Source organism: Anguilla rostrata, chromosome 1 (assembly GCF_018555375.3).
Source record: "Anguilla rostrata isolate EN2019 chromosome 1, ASM1855537v3, whole genome shotgun sequence".
Lineage (NCBI taxonomy): Eukaryota > Metazoa > Chordata > Actinopteri > Anguilliformes > Anguillidae > Anguilla > Anguilla rostrata.
The window spans coordinates 44,838,209-44,853,455 of record NC_057933.1 but is presented as its reverse complement, the minus strand read 5'-3'; the positions used below and the strand labels follow the sequence as shown (position 1 = coordinate 44,853,455).

The 15,247-nt window shown below is 46.5% G+C and overlaps 1 protein-coding gene and 1 non-coding gene across 2 annotated transcripts in view; one reads left to right on the top strand and one right to left on the bottom strand.

Moving 5' to 3' along the window:
- The window catches only part of cep192 (centrosomal protein 192), a 61,435-nt gene that overhangs the window by 32,260 nt on the left and 13,928 nt on the right, over positions 1-15,247 (bottom strand). The window contains exons 10-26 of the mRNA XM_064334551.1: positions 11,934-12,121; positions 10,471-10,581; positions 9,775-9,935; positions 9,257-9,318; positions 8,960-9,092; positions 8,223-8,338; positions 7,963-8,052; positions 7,394-7,549; positions 7,146-7,302; positions 6,635-6,837; positions 5,667-5,786; positions 4,819-5,206; positions 2,874-3,026; positions 2,574-2,638; positions 1,452-1,670; positions 608-749; positions 113-204 (exon numbers count right to left, since the gene is read on the bottom strand). Coding sequence (XP_064190621.1) covers positions 113-204; positions 608-749; positions 1,452-1,670; positions 2,574-2,638; positions 2,874-3,026; positions 4,819-5,206; positions 5,667-5,786; positions 6,635-6,837; positions 7,146-7,302; positions 7,394-7,549; positions 7,963-8,052; positions 8,223-8,338; positions 8,960-9,092; positions 9,257-9,318; positions 9,775-9,935; positions 10,471-10,581; positions 11,934-12,121 — 2,556 coding nt within the window. The remainder of the gene's footprint in view (positions 1-112; positions 205-607; positions 750-1,451; positions 1,671-2,573; positions 2,639-2,873; positions 3,027-4,818; positions 5,207-5,666; positions 5,787-6,634; positions 6,838-7,145; positions 7,303-7,393; positions 7,550-7,962; positions 8,053-8,222; positions 8,339-8,959; positions 9,093-9,256; positions 9,319-9,774; positions 9,936-10,470; positions 10,582-11,933; positions 12,122-15,247) is intronic.
- trnag-gcc (transfer RNA glycine (anticodon GCC)) lies at positions 6,045-6,115 on the top strand. Its single transcript has one exon. It is a non-coding gene; the product is annotated as a tRNA-Gly (tRNA).

Sequence of the window (15,247 nt, the reverse complement as noted above, 5' to 3'; positions counted from 1 at the left end):
GAACTAACGTGCTCCGTCTCATGCATACGACACTTAACCAAACGGCAATACGCTTCTTCCCAAAACACACCACGTCCGAATTAGTGCAGAACGGAAAGTCCTCGGTACTGACCTTTGCTTCTTCCTTCTCGGGGGCAGCGGGCTTCTCGTCCTCTTTGTGCTCCGTCCTTTCAGACGACCTCTCCGCCGTCTTGTTCAGCTCCTCTGCGGGGACAGAGATGGACAGGGCATGAAATACACAAACACAAACTGACTGAGGCTCGCCATTGAGGACTAAGGACATCACCTGAAGGGCCGGGTACTAGCGAAAGGCTTACAGCGACGCCGACGGAACGAGAGCACGACGGAGCAGGAAAGCAGAGTTTGAAATTTCCAGATTCACTTTTTTTTTTCTTTTTTTTTTTTTAAAAGGCTGTGGTCCGTGTTTACGAACAACAAAGCAACACGCAACATGATAAAAAAAGAAAGAAATCTGTAAAAAGGAAGCGAGCGATGTGCTTAATTTATTTTTTGTTTATCCTCCCCACCCAGTGTAGTCACCCTTTAAAGCGAACGACAGACAGAAGAAACAACGGGAAGGTCCAGGCAGGGGAACAGGTAGGCTCACCTGGGTTCATGGTGTCGTCCGCGTCGCTGTTGAGGAGGGTGTCGCTGTGCACGGAGCTGCCCCTGGAGGAGAAGTCTGAGGGCCGGATGAGGGCAAAGGGTTCCCTCTTCTCAGGGGAGGTGATGACGTAGCCGAAAGAGGGCTGGAAAGGGGGGGGGGGGTTAAACATTATGATGTGATCCAATCACCCTCATTCACATGCACACACAGCCAGCAGCCCACCCCCTCTGCGTACTGACGAGCACTCATCCGGGAGACAGTCGGGTACTCAAGAAGACACAAAGGAGGGCAGGGCGCTACAGCATTCGGATATCAGGAACAAGGCCTTTGATCAAACGCCCGGAGCTTAATCTAATCTCGCTCTAGATTAAGCTCAGATCCCCGGTTAAAGTACTGAGCGCCAGCTTCAGGGCGGTTTCTCAAACCGACTTAGGGGGGGTGGCGGTTTAGCGGGAGACCAGCGTTCGCGCCGCAGCCCAAGCAGGGGTTAACTCCAGCCTCTAGCGTCGAGCGGCGGACGGAAAAAAATCCCAGTCAAAGCCCGGAAATGAACTTCCAAACCGCAAATTTCAAAACTCGTGTTTTTCGAGGGGGGCCGGCTTCAACTGAGCTCTCTCTCCACCGCTCCCGCTTCGGCTTCCGCGCGAACGCTCGTCTCCCGGGAAACCGCCGGCCCCCGTCGAGAAACGGCGAGCGTGAATTTGCGGCGCTGGAAAAGTTCATTTCTGGAGAAAGACCGGCTTAAAGCCCCCAGTGCGCGCGAGCTGCACTGCAGTGACAGCGGCTCCCTCCCCCCGTGGGGGTCTGGAGCGGAGGTTGGCGGTTGATGGCGGAGGGTGCTGACCCTTTTCACGCGGTCCTCCATGCTGTCCCCCAGGCAGCCCAGGGCCTCGGACCTCTGCAGGAAGAACTCCCCCAGGGACAGGCGCAGGTAGCTCTGGTTGCCCCGCTCGAAGTCGGAGGAGACCTGGGACGCCCTCATCAGGATGTGGTTGCTGCTGGGGAGTCTCCACGAGGTGTCCCCCAGACCCAGACCAGGGCTCTCGGCCGCCATCTGCTCCTCCTGAAGAAAGCAGGGGAGCCAGCGTTAGAACAGGAGACCCCACAGCACCCTCTGAACATTCAGCAGTGGATTCATTTATAAATAAATAAAAGGACGGTGGGTAAGGAACTGGGCTTGTAACCGAAAGGTCGCAGGTTCGATTCCCGGGTAGGGCATTGCCGTTGTACCCTTGAGCAAGGTACTTAACCAAAATTGCTTCAGTATATATCCACCTGTATAAATGGACACAATGTAAAATGCTATGTAAAAGTTGTGTAAGTCGCTCTGGATAAGAGCGTCTGCTAAAATGCCTGTAATGTAATTTAACTAACCTAATCTATGGCTAAATCAGAGCTTGAAATAATTTAAGTTTTTTGCAATATTCTAGGTGTTTCACACTAAACACCGAGAAAGGTTGTCTGTACTGAGGACAAAATAAAAAGCTTTGTTTCACGCAACAGACCTTCCCCTGGGGCTTTATCCTCCAAGAGAACAAACCTGCTAACGGATAGGAAATCTCAGCCAAGTTAAAGTGAGAGGATATCTTTCAAGCGACAGGAAATCTTCAGCTGAACTGACTTCTCTTGAAAACCGTTCGACGCTGCACGAGAAGGCAGCGCTGAACCGTGAGATGATATTTATATTTCGCCTTTTAGCAGAAACTCGTATTCAGAGTGGCTTACACAGATCGCGTCTCACAATTCAATTTACACAGCTGGATATTTTACTACAGCGAGTACCTTGTTCAAAAGAACACCCACAGCACCTCAGCTAGGAACAGCCCCCCCTCATCCTATACAAGTCCACTTCCTTCACCAATCATACATACAACCATTCATCGCGCGAATGGCATCAGCGATACTTAAATCGTGTCAAGTTCTCCACTGTTCAACACCAATGACTTTCGTAACAATGCCAGCCGACCTGTATGAACTGGTTCTCCTTCTCAAATTCCTCTTGATCTTCAATTATCTTTTCGATGGCATTACCTGTAAAAAGACAGACCACTAAGGAAATGGGGAAAAACACAAAGAAAAAGAGCTGAAACACCACCATTCACCGTGACTACAGGTACTAATATTCCAGTAGAAAGTGACTAAAATGATTACCATGGTGTATATTAGTTATATATATTGTATATTAGAGGCACAGGGGAACTGAGTCTATGGCTAAAATCACGAGCACAGTTTTCTCTCCATTGCTGGGCCCTGGCCCGATACTTACTGCCAGAAACAAACTCTTCCGACTGGAACTCGCTGGCCACCTCTTTGGGGAAATTCACCTCCGCCTCCTTTTCGAACGAGGAGTAGTAAGCCAGGTCGGTCACCCATTTGCCCTCCTCGTTCTGGTAGACCACACTATGAGCGACGTTGCCCCCTAACAATAACAAGAGAAGCTTTAATGTCATGAAGGAAAGTTAAATCCTCAGAAACACAGTTAAAATGTCCATCTCTTTAAAAAAAGTCACAGTGGCTTTTTAAAATTTGTAACTAAAATGTTCCGTGCAGAACTTTTGGATTTGCCTTTTAAGAGCCTTTCCGGCATGTTCTGAACCACACGCTTAACTCCACTTTGCTCCGCCACACCACACACTCCGGAGCGCAGGCCAACTCAAGGGTGTGAAAAAATAAAAAAATAAATAAATAAAACGGTTCCAAAAAGTTTGCGCATTGCAAATTAGGCAGGAGAAAGAACTGGCGGTTTCACCCACAGAAGCCGAGCTTTCATCACGGATCTTCTTGAGGCTGGCCGCTTTCGGCTTTCAGAGCCGGGAACACGAGAGCATCACAAAGCCAGCAGGCCCTTTGATACGCAGGGTTCCCCACAGTCCCGTTTAACTATTAAAACAACCGTCGGCCATTAAAAAGCGCTTCGCACGGAAAGCAGCGTTCTGAATAATACAGCAGCGGGTGTGCAATCCATCCTAATGCAGACTCACGGGACGCTAGCTTTGCTGAATCCAATAACGTTCCAAAAACAAACAAAAATTATTTTTTTAATTTATTATTTATGCCAAACAGCTGAGCAGCATTTTTATTGTAACATTTATATTTTCTGAATATCTATGAAAATAAAATCCCATTGCTAATTAGCCAAGCAAGCAGCGTGTGAATTTATCATGAGGAACCTGTGAAGACTGAGCTCATTTTGCCGGACTCGCTGTTGTGGGAGCTTGTTTTCATGCAAGCGGGCATAGCTCTGGCTTTGCTAGCGCTACAGTGAGAGTATAACCTGTTGGTCTAGTATTTTCTCATCTTCTTTCTCTACAGGCGGGACATTTTTTTTATAGTCAATCCAATTTTGGACACCACATACTGTACATGGTTTCATTTGGTAACAGTGATTTTTTACATTTTTTTAAATTTTATTTGGGCACAACGTGAGGATAAATATATCTAATTCCCAAATTAATTTGTAATAACTATTACAATTAGCTATTATGTAGCGGTGTACATGCACGTTCCCTACTGCAGACTGGGGAGAGCGAAGACATCCGCTGTACCCCCCCCCCCGAAACGTGTGGTTCACAACCGCTTCACCTCACACCTCAGCCCACGGCCAAGCTCGCACGGAGCCGAGTCAGAGGAAGACATTTCATCCACGGCTTTGCAGTCCACAGTAGCCCGGTCAGACAGCCGGGGAGAGACCGTCCCATACCCGAGGCCATGCAATCACCTGTTACGCGTCGCCCTATGGGCACTGGCGCGTTCCCGACTCAGCCCAGGAGCCCTCCCACATTGTACTACTAAAAGCGCAGCATACTGTAATACTTGGGGGCGACATAACTCAGCAGGTAAGAGCGGTTTGTCTGGCAGTCGGAGGGTTGCCGGTTCGATCCCCCACCCTGGGCGTGACGTAGTGTCCCTGTGCGAGACACCTAACCCATAATTGCTCCCAACGAGCTGATTGGTACCTTGCATGGCAGCCTTTCACCGTTGCCGTGTGAGTGTGTGTGTGAATGGGTGAATGAGAGGCATCAATTGTAAAGCACTTTGGATAAAAGCGCTATATAAACGCAGTCCATTTACCATTTAGTTGGTTTCAGAATCATACCAAGCATATGTGGTTTTTCCAGTTTAAAAATTAAACAAACTAATTAATCATACACTGACCAGGGATCATTTCAGCAGAGAGGCTTATTAAAGCCTACCGCTCTCTCCGCTCTCACCTTGCTGGAAGCCCAGCTTCGCGCTGCCCGGGGGGCGGTCCCAGATGTCGTCCCCCTCCTCCCCCTGCGCGGTCTGGGACAGGTACTTGGCCTCGAGGGAGGCGGCCCGGGGCTCCCCCTCGCCGCTGCTGTCCGAGGGCTCGGGGACGGTGGAGTAGCCGCAGGGCCCGCCCCGGAGGCCCAGGGCCCCCTCCTCTTCCTCCTGGCCAGCGCTCGCGCTGTGGGACGGGAACGCCTGGGAGAGGTGGAAGCTGCTCTGGAGGGTTCCCTGGAGGAGGGCGGAGCCCAGCGCGTCCGGCGGCCGCCACAGCCCGCCGCCGTTCCACAGGTAGAGGGAGTCCAGCGGCCCGTCCGCCGCCGCGGCCGACTCGGCGCTGTCCATGGCATCCTGGGAATTCAGCGAAGCGAGCGAAACCTTCAGCGTGAATAAAAACTACCTCCCCCATTCTGAGCAGGCCTCACTGCGCGCTGCTACAAGTCGTGTAAGTCGTTTTTTTTAATATGAAAAGTCAATCATTCAATAAATAAATCTTTAATTGTATAACTCATTTCCTCCAACTGAATGAGAATGCAATGCACTTCACATTGCAAAAAAAAAAAATGGAACCTTTTTTTTTTTTTTTTAATTTAACCTTGAAATGAAAATGTAAAGCAGGCTTTTGCATTTTCGGTTGAATTAAGTCACAGCTTTTGCGCTCGTCGAATGAAAACGAAATTGAATTGCCCATTTGCATTTGCATTTGTATTCTGGCGCAGACACGCTCCCATGCACCCCAGCGTGTGTGACGGCAGTGGAAAAGCGGTTCCTCTGCAGGAGCTGGAGAAAGCGTCGCATTAGCAGAGCTCACCAAGGCCTCCTGCCGGTCCAGAGTCATGCTCCAGTTCACAGGAGACAGCCTGGGCGGCCCCAAGCCGGGGGCAACGAAACCGCCCTCTCCTGTACCCACCGGGCCGACGCGGTCCCCCATCTGAAAGGCACAAATAAGAGGTCTCCCTCACACATTACAGCCTTTCTGGCTCCTGTGTTTAACCTAAAGCAACTGGGTTTTCCTTTGTCTGGATTCAGGGTTCCGAAAAAAAGGTATCGGGGTATCACTATTGCAAAATTTAAGATCAGTTTTCAAAGTCTCCACGGGAGGATGAACAGCTTTTACATGTTAAGGTTAATATTTTTGTTATTGTAATATTTTGACATTTTAACATGTTAGACGCTTAAGTGAACAGCGGCATTGGTGGCTCAGTGGTAGAGCTCCTGCCTGCCACGCCGGCGGCTTGGGTTCGTATCCCAGTCAATGCTCCCAAAAACCCCAAGCCAGGATGCGCAAGCCAGTGCATTCTCAGTGCCGGTCCCAAGCCAGGAAGGGCATCCGGTGTAAAACATACGCCAAATCAAATATGCGGATCATGAATCTGAACACTCTGCCATGACACTCTTTTAGCAGTGAGATTGTATGCGGAGTAAAACGGGAGCTGAGGTCACGCAACACACAGCATTCTGGATCCCTGCTGTGAGGACTGCGCGTAATTACAGCGTAATATATGCCTGAGTCTCCAGCAGACGCCAGCAGAATTCTAACCACTCGGGGGAAACCTTGAATTGCTCCAGCTTTAATTTCCATTCAAAATCAAGCACTTTCAAGGATTTCTCAAGGGCCTGTGGGAAGGGAACCCTTCGGTGCGCACTGGAAACGCCTGGTCGTCTTATGACGTCCGATGCTAGCCGCTAGCAATCGACGTGGCATCGGCAGCCGATCCGGTTCCGCGTGGACAGTCGGAGTACGAGCGTCCCCGGGGTGGAAGGGGCGGGGCCTCGTACCTCGCTGTGTCCCAGGACACTGGCCCTGCTGGGCGCAGGGAGAGAGGGCACCCCGTGCCCGTCCTGGTCCCCGCCCGCGCCGCTGCCCCGCGGACCGTCGTAGGCCTGGCCGCCGCCCGGGGGCAGGGGGATGGTGGACACGCCGCCGTCGTTTCCGTCCTCCTCGCTCCCGCTGCTCCCGTCCCCGCCCCCTCCGCCGTCACCTGGGTGACAGAGGAGAGGCGGGCTTGTATTAAAACCGAGCACAGAACTGGACTCTGTATGTCAGTAACACACAAAGGTAATATACAGACACAGATAGACCTATGCAAATTTTATGGTTTGCAAAGTTTTATTTCTTAACACTATATTGTACCAAAAGCATCTATCTTCATAATCAACATAAGCTTTTCTATGAGGGTGATAATTCCGTACACAACGAAGAAAAATTTGCACAAAACACCCAAAGTATGGTCACTACCTGTAAAATGGCATTATAAATGGCATGCACCAGCGTGCTCACATTCCTTACCTGTGATTGGTGGATTTATCACCTGGCCCTCAGCCGAGCGTCTGAACTCAATGCCGGAGTTGGCGGTGGCGTTCCGGGCGGCGGCGGGGAGCGGCTCGTCGTCCGAGCTGCCCCCCTCCAGGCCGGGCCGGAAGTTTGGGCGATGGCTCTCCCCGACCTGCGGGAGGCCACAAGCGCGAACGCAGTCAGACTCCAGCCCCGCCCAGCTCCACAGAAACCCCCCACCCCCCCTCGGCGCGAGCCCTCACCAGCTGTCTGGAGGTGCTGGGCAGCAGGAAGCGGGGCCTGGCGCTGCCCAGCCGGCGGGCTGCCTCCAGCTCGTCCTCCGTGTCCTCCTCGTCGCTGGCCGGGCACGAGTCCATGCCCGTGGCCGCCAGCCGCACGTCCGGCATCTGGAAGTCATCCTGCCCCCAGCAGGCCACCAGAAACCGACGGTGAGACAGAGGTCGTGAGAGACAGCTACAAAACCCCTGGGATTCAACAGTACCGGGAGGCAGGCACGCGTGTGTGAGTGCGTTGCCCTGTCTGTGAGTGTGTGTCCGAGTGTGTGTGCGCATGCGTGCGTGTTATTGTCCCTCCATCGCGTTGATCCCAGCCACAATGCATCTGCATTCCACATTCCAAACAAAGATCCAATAACGAACAATGGAATATTGGAACATGTTCCTCCAACACTGGTTATGCAGGGATGGAATTTCAACCTTCCCCCTCACCACCCATACCACACGCACACACACACACACACACACACAAGCACAAACATTTTCTTTCACAGTGAATTAAAGGGCTGAACAGTTCACAGCATCAATGTCTCCACCTGGTCAAAATCATCCAGGAAGTTGTATCTGTTTTTCTCAGGTTCCGCAGAGCCCGGGTGAGATGAATTTTCCGCAATTCCAGTCTGCCCCTAGAAATCAAGAAGCAAAAAAGAAACGGACATGTAAAAACCTGAAATGACATAAATTGAGAAAGAGGAGGTAATGATTATGTGCTTAATATTAATGAGGCAGATAGATCAACCCCCCCCTCCCCCCCCACACCCCCGTCGCATGGCGACCACGAGACGGACAGACTCACAGTGGGAGGGATCTCCTGCCCCTCGACCCGCCCCCTCTGCATGGCGGGCGGGACCAGCTTGTTGAAGTACAGCTCCAGCTCGTCGTCCTGCAGCTGGTCCACGTCGATGTCATCGTCTGAAGGCCGCAGGCGCGTGACAAATCACACGCCGCACAGCGGTGAATCATTGCAGGACAAAAAGCACATCAGACTCATATTACACATTTCAGAACAGAGCCGGGAGAGGGTCATACTGCTCACAGAAGCCTCAAAACCACGCAGACCAAAACCTCACTGAAAAGCATGAAGCTTAGCACAAACCTGAAAACTCCAGAGCCAAAATGCACCCAGCTCCACACCCAAAGGTTCAGAAAGAAATAATGCACCCTGGTCAAAAGCAAGCGAGTCACCTTTTTTTGTGATAAATTGTTGTCATTTATTATTATTTTTTAAATCACTCTGTGACGAGGCTAGAATTTTAGACACAGTGTAAATAACATTTACGTCTGGTTTATTACATTTGAAATAGAAGCCATTCGTGAGTTGACATGCATTCTGCCTCCGGCTTGCAAATGAACGGATCAATCACAACATGCAAACTATTTACAGTGCCTGCAGTCTGCAGCATAAAATCTATCAGCTAAAAAACAGTGTAACATGCTCCGCTCTGTTAGACCATGTCTCTCCTGAGAGAGAGAGCGATTGAGGGCTCTGGTGTAATGACACATCGTCGAGCTGGAGGCGGAGACTGGGCCCACCTGTGGCGTCGCTGTTCAGGCTGTACACGGACAGGAGCTTCTCATTGGCCACAAAACTGGAGACGCTGCCGCTGAGGCGGTCGCTGTCGCTGGCCGAGCCCTCCTCCTGCACCTCGGGGAGAGCGTGTTTACCCTGTGTGTGTGGGGGGGTCATAAAAACCCATTTAGCTTGAGGACTTGCATTAAATTTGATACGCAAGTACAGTTTTAAATCAGTCCGTCTATAAAAATTGACATGCCATAGTCTCAAGAGGACTGAATGATGTTTCAACATTTCATTGATTCACAAACTGATACCTTCATAGCCGTGACATCTTTAGCTCCCAGATGAGAAAACGTAATTAGTCCAGTTGACAGGTCTAGAATAAGAAGCAAAAGACACTGATCAAGTATGTATACATCATTCCCTTGATCACAGTCAATTTAAACAAATTAATTGACTGATTAATTAATGCGAGGGGGAACGTAATATTGTGTGTTGTGCAACAAGTAAAGAATTATCGTTGGTAATAAAGTGACACAAACAAGCATCTGTTCCAAGGACTGATTATGAAACACAACACCCTTCCATACGGTCTGTTTCTTTACTTCCCTGGATAACAAAAACAAACACAGGAAACATTCTGGGGAAAACGAAACACAGCAGTTTATCATGAACTCAGCAGGGAAACCTCAGCACTGCTGTCATACGCAAACTTAATAAAGAACGAAAAATGTGCTGATAGGTAGGCTAAAGACAAAAAACAAGTCCACCGACAGGGGCCTACTGGCTGACTGCAGTCCGCCAGGCTGACGGTGAGCCGGGCGCTGCGTACCGTCCCCGTGCTCAGAAGCACGCTGGGCAGGGGGGTCTGCGTGCAGGGGAGAGCCCTGTGGGGGCGCTTTGAGCCTGGCAGTGGACTCCCCCTCATCCAGGTGGATTTTAACCAGCATGTCTGACAAACGGTGAGCAGCAATGAAGTCGTCCGCACCATCCCTATGAGGAGTTTAGAAAAAAATTATATAATATATATAAAGGCATGTTTAAACACATGCACACACACAGTAATATTTGATCCATCGATTTAACCACTTATTGTTCCGTTATATGAATTACAATGGCTTCATAACTGCACATAATACAGGGTATGGAAAAACATTCACACAAAAAAAAATTTTTTAATAAAAATAAAAAACAGATCTGGGTCAAATATATATTTAAAATACTCTGGAGTCTTCACATTCCAGTAAAATTTGAAAGCACTCACATTTTCCAATAAAAAACATTGCTAATATGGATTCTAATACATGTTACTAACAAACGTACAATCAAAGAAGACTTATCTTCTGGATATTGCTGAAAATAAATACTTCCTATAATATGGTATTTCAAATAGTTACCTGACCCAGGTCTGACACATGCATGCATATGTTTCGCCATACATGCACACTAATTACAATTACTGTGTTTTCAGTCTTCTTAGTACCACTTCAAAGAATTACTTGATATGTGACTGCGCATGGACACTCACAGGTCATCTTTGAAACTCAGGGCGAACTGTCCCCTCTGTCCACTGGAGGACTGAGAGTTGACCAGCGAGAGCTGCCCATCCTCCAGATAAGATGCCTGGATATCAGATATCCTGCAAACATGAATGGATGGATGCACCGTTATTAATATCCAAATATTTTTCTATCACACCAGGAGTCTCAAACACAGATTCTTCAACGCCGCATTATGTCTCAATTTAGTGAAAAAAAATGGGTGTACTTATGGAGCAGCATTTTTTTTTTTTTAAACTTAATGAAAATTGTTTAAAAATGTAACCACTCTTAAGTGACAACCCACAAACTGTTACCTTATTTATATCACTCAAGATTCTACAAGATCTATCAGTCCATAAATTTTACTTTGATATGGCTCTAATTTGGGAGTTTATGAGAAAATCTCATAAATTCCCAAATTAGAGCCACCGGCCATAAACACAAAAACGGTAGCACGAAACCTAAGCATAAATATAGATGCTAATTTCAACTTTCAATCCCACATGAAGACCGTTATAAAAGTATATTTGTATCACCAGAACATCTGATGCCAATACAAGGAAATTAGTACACTGTAGCAATACATCATACCAGAAGGATAGACTACTGCAATGCACTAGTCTATCTAGCCTCCACTCTTCAAAATAACTCAGTGACAATTAGCACAAAATGCAGCAGCATGTATTCTGACAAAACAAAAATACAGCACATATTAAAACAGTTTTGACAAATTTACACTGGCTATGTGGTCATTATAGACCTGCTTTCAAGGTTATCTTACTTGTTTTCAAAGCATTAAATGACTTAGCACCCAAGTACATCATCATTCTCTTAATGAAATATCAGCACACCTCAGATCTGCAGTAGTTCCAATGATAAAGTACAAAGAGTGGAGAGGTTTCTTTCTATTCTCATGCCAAGCTATGGAACTCTCCAACTACTGTAATAAAGGAGCACGATAAGATTATTATAATCATAAATATTATTGTTCAGCTGCTTGCTGTCTTTAGCTTACATGAACTACCACAGCATGAGCCAGCTAAAAGCATAACCAGCTTTGGTTTAATTAGAGCCATACACTTGTATTTTTTTTTTCCTGTCATCAGCGTTTTCCTCCAGGGCCCTGTTTCACAATGCATGATTACAGAGTTAGCCAGATAACTGCTTCAGTAAAGTAGAGTAAAAGCCCAGAACCCTCCCAAATCTGGAACACGGACTGAAGTAAAAAGAGCTGTGCCAGGTTTTACTCAGTGCAGTTATCCAGCTAACCCAGTAATCTTGCTACATGAAATACAGCCCCCCACCCCACACTTCCACAGTAGTTTGTATTTGCTGTCCACCAAAAGGGAAATGAGGGCATCGGAGGCCTCGTTTCTGGGCCAGGACAGGAAGAGAACCCCCGTGAAGAGCTACGGGACGGGAGAGGCGCTCGCGGGCGGCGCGGCCCCACCTGTTGTCAGCTCCGGCTCTAATTTTAGCCACGGTGGAGGCGGCCACGGGCACCCCCAGCCTGGAGCCCAGTGTCACGTTCCCCAGAGTGCCGTTGCCGCTACCGAGCGAGGCCGACAGGAAGCTGGGGAAGGGCTCATCTTCAATGTTGTGGAAGCTCTCTGTCATTTTGGGCCCGCTGGCTCCAGTTCACCTGCTGGACATCATCATCCAATGGGGGAAATAAGGCGACTGTGCCCAATGATAACACTTAAAATCAGCCCTCATTCAACATACCATAAACATGCAGCTTGACTCAATACGAATAAAGAGTGATGAAAGTTACCCTCAAACTTAAAAAGTAAAAACTTCATCAAGTATGTGCTATATCCTATAGTTATGTACCCATAATATGCATAACATTTGTTTAACATGTGATGAGTACAATAAAGATTTTCCCATGCAAAGAATTTCATTAAAATTGCGAGCAGCATGTAGTCCCACGTACATCCAAACCGCATTTATATATTTTATTTTCTATTATCCTACCATGTCTTGTGTTTGTGTTTATTGTATATATTTATACACAAACCCAAGGCATAGATGGTAGAAAATAGAAGCTATCTACAAAATAGGCGAAGGCAGAGTTAATCTGTTAATTCATCGTAAACAATTTTGTTAAAAAAAAAAAAAAGAATAATCAGGCATACAAATGACCATTCTAATAAATAAGAGCAGAAACCCAGCACAGAAAACACAGAAAAAAGTTGTGGTGTTTCTATCAGTTCAGGTTATGTTGCGAGCTTGACAGCTGTGTGCAAAAGGCGAAATCGGTAGGTGTTAGTTACAACCTTCCTATTTAGCGTTAAAGTTATGAGTGTTTGCTGGAAACCATTGGTAAACGTTGGGTATGGTTAAATTGGCTAACGTCGGCTAGCTAGCTAGCTAGCTAACGCAACTTGATTGTATTTATTAACTAAGCTAGGGAGCTCGATTGGTCCAACAGGCAACGTAATGATGATAAACATAACCTGGCTAAATATAACGGAAAGTTTAACAACAGCAACAGCGTAATTAATACATAGTTTCCAAACTTTTCTGTGTTTTGGTCTTGCGCAACCTACACAAATAAAGTCAACAAAATACAAAGTATTCAGTGCTACAAGGCTTTAACAAAGCCATTCGATTTGAGCAGGGTTTTATCGTCGCAGGAAGAGTTAGCTCAGACAGTTAGCATTAGCTGACGAATTAGCCAACATCTCAACTTTCTCAAAATGCTACCAAACAGCAAACATTAGCTGGCCAAAAATATAACTTTGCAAGCTTGAAAGAGAACATGGATGGTTTAGCAACCACTGACACCTCCATAAAAGTTCATGTTCCGTTTTTATGGACGTACCTTGTTTTCCACTCCGTCCAGAAAGAAGTTCAATTATGACAAACTCCAGATTCGCTCTACTGTTTGCAACGCCACTACTAGTCAGCTAACTTAGCTAGCTTGGAAACTGCTAGCTAGCTAGCTATTTTAAGTGGAAAAAGACTACTGTTTGAAGTTGTTTTGAGTAATACATGCACGAGATATATTTATAGCTAAATAAATATATAAAGACTGTTTCTTTTAATATAGTTGAGAATAGTCCACTTTTCAACCGCCAAAACTTCAAACTATAGCGGCTTTCTCTCTTCCAGTTATCAGCTTTGCATACTGATCGAAACAAACCAGAGCATTGCCCACTCAAGGGTTCAGAACTATCCGGTAGGATAATTCACAGGAAGCCCGCCTCCAGTCGTCACTTTAAGTAGGCGGGAGAACACGCGAAAGCCGTAATTTCATTGGATTCAAAAATGTAAGAAGTCATAAAATATGTAGTCTAATTGGTCGTTTTTTCTGTCAATTTACAGTAGCTTGTGTATACGACCAAGCCATTTTTGAAATAGCCAATACTGTACCAACATCGTTAATACTGCTCCTGGCGTAAATGTGGTGATTACATGTATAATCAAGAAACACGAGTTAATGCAAGTTTAACGATATTTCAAGAGTGAACGCTGGCAAGTAGCCACGTGGTAACAAAAACATAATTTCCCTTTACACTGAAAGCTGCGCGCACACACCCTGCAGTCTTGCGTGCTGAAACTATGCACATGCTTATCATTCTGTAGGACACTTGTTACAGAATTAATAGCCGTTCAGAATCCTGACACTCAGCAATTCCATTTCGGTGAGAGCCCAAATGAGCATAGCCCATTTGTTTTATCTGGCTAAAGCTTAACAGCTGCTTTAAACCCCACCCCACAAGAGGTTCGGTTTACAAGTAATGTTTAGCTGAATAGCTGCGTATGTTTTATACTTTTATATATAAAAGTATGCTTTTGCTTATTGCATCGTTGCTTGTTTAGTGCATGTCAAAATGTATAAAGTACATTGTTATGTGGAAAGGGGAACCACGAGACAGAAATATTCTCTGGATTATTCAGGAAGAGTAACTTATACCATGTCAGTGAATCATTCTTTATATTTGTCCATGTGAGTCTGCAAAACATTGAGTTGAGTTGCACTGGGGGGGGACGGGGGACGGTAATAGTCATTCATTTGCCTCTGTATTTTGGTGTGTTAAGTACGAAACTTTAGCTCTGTCTTCAATAGGTTGTAATTCAACACATCATTATCACAAAATACTATTGACACGCGCCCTTTTTTAATAAGCTATTGGTCAGTGCTGGAAAACATTTCAGAATATCAGCATTTTAAACATGAGACATTTTATCACTGGAATCCAAAGTGCAGGCTACACTTTAGCATTTATCTCATATAGAAAAACTTTCAAAGAGCATAATCAAGTAACATGCTTATGGCCTCAAAAATAATATACAATTAACATTCAGACTAAATTCAAGGCTTCACTTACAGCTTAAAATAATACAATAACTGCAATGCAGTTAGGTGGTATAATTTCTTTACTTGATAATAAGAACAAAAACAGGAATAGTTTAGACAGATAAATTTGGTGCATTCAATTGTCCGTACCTTTTGCCATCTGATGGCGAAAACAACTCATTAATTTGAGGGAGCTACTCCAACTTAAAACATGCAAGAGAAGAGCTACCAAAGAGCAGCCTTCACAAAGTTATGGGGGATAAAACACTGTCAGTTGGTGTCCAGCTAAAGCAGTAGGAATCTTATCCCAGCTGTGCCAGTGACAACTGTGGTTGGTAGCCCTGTATAAAGCAATGCCTAGGCATGGTTTCAGTTTACATGGTACTGCCAACTTATCATGGACTAGCAACTATTCTGTCACATTGGACTCAAGTAGTTGGAATGCGCCAGCTGCACAG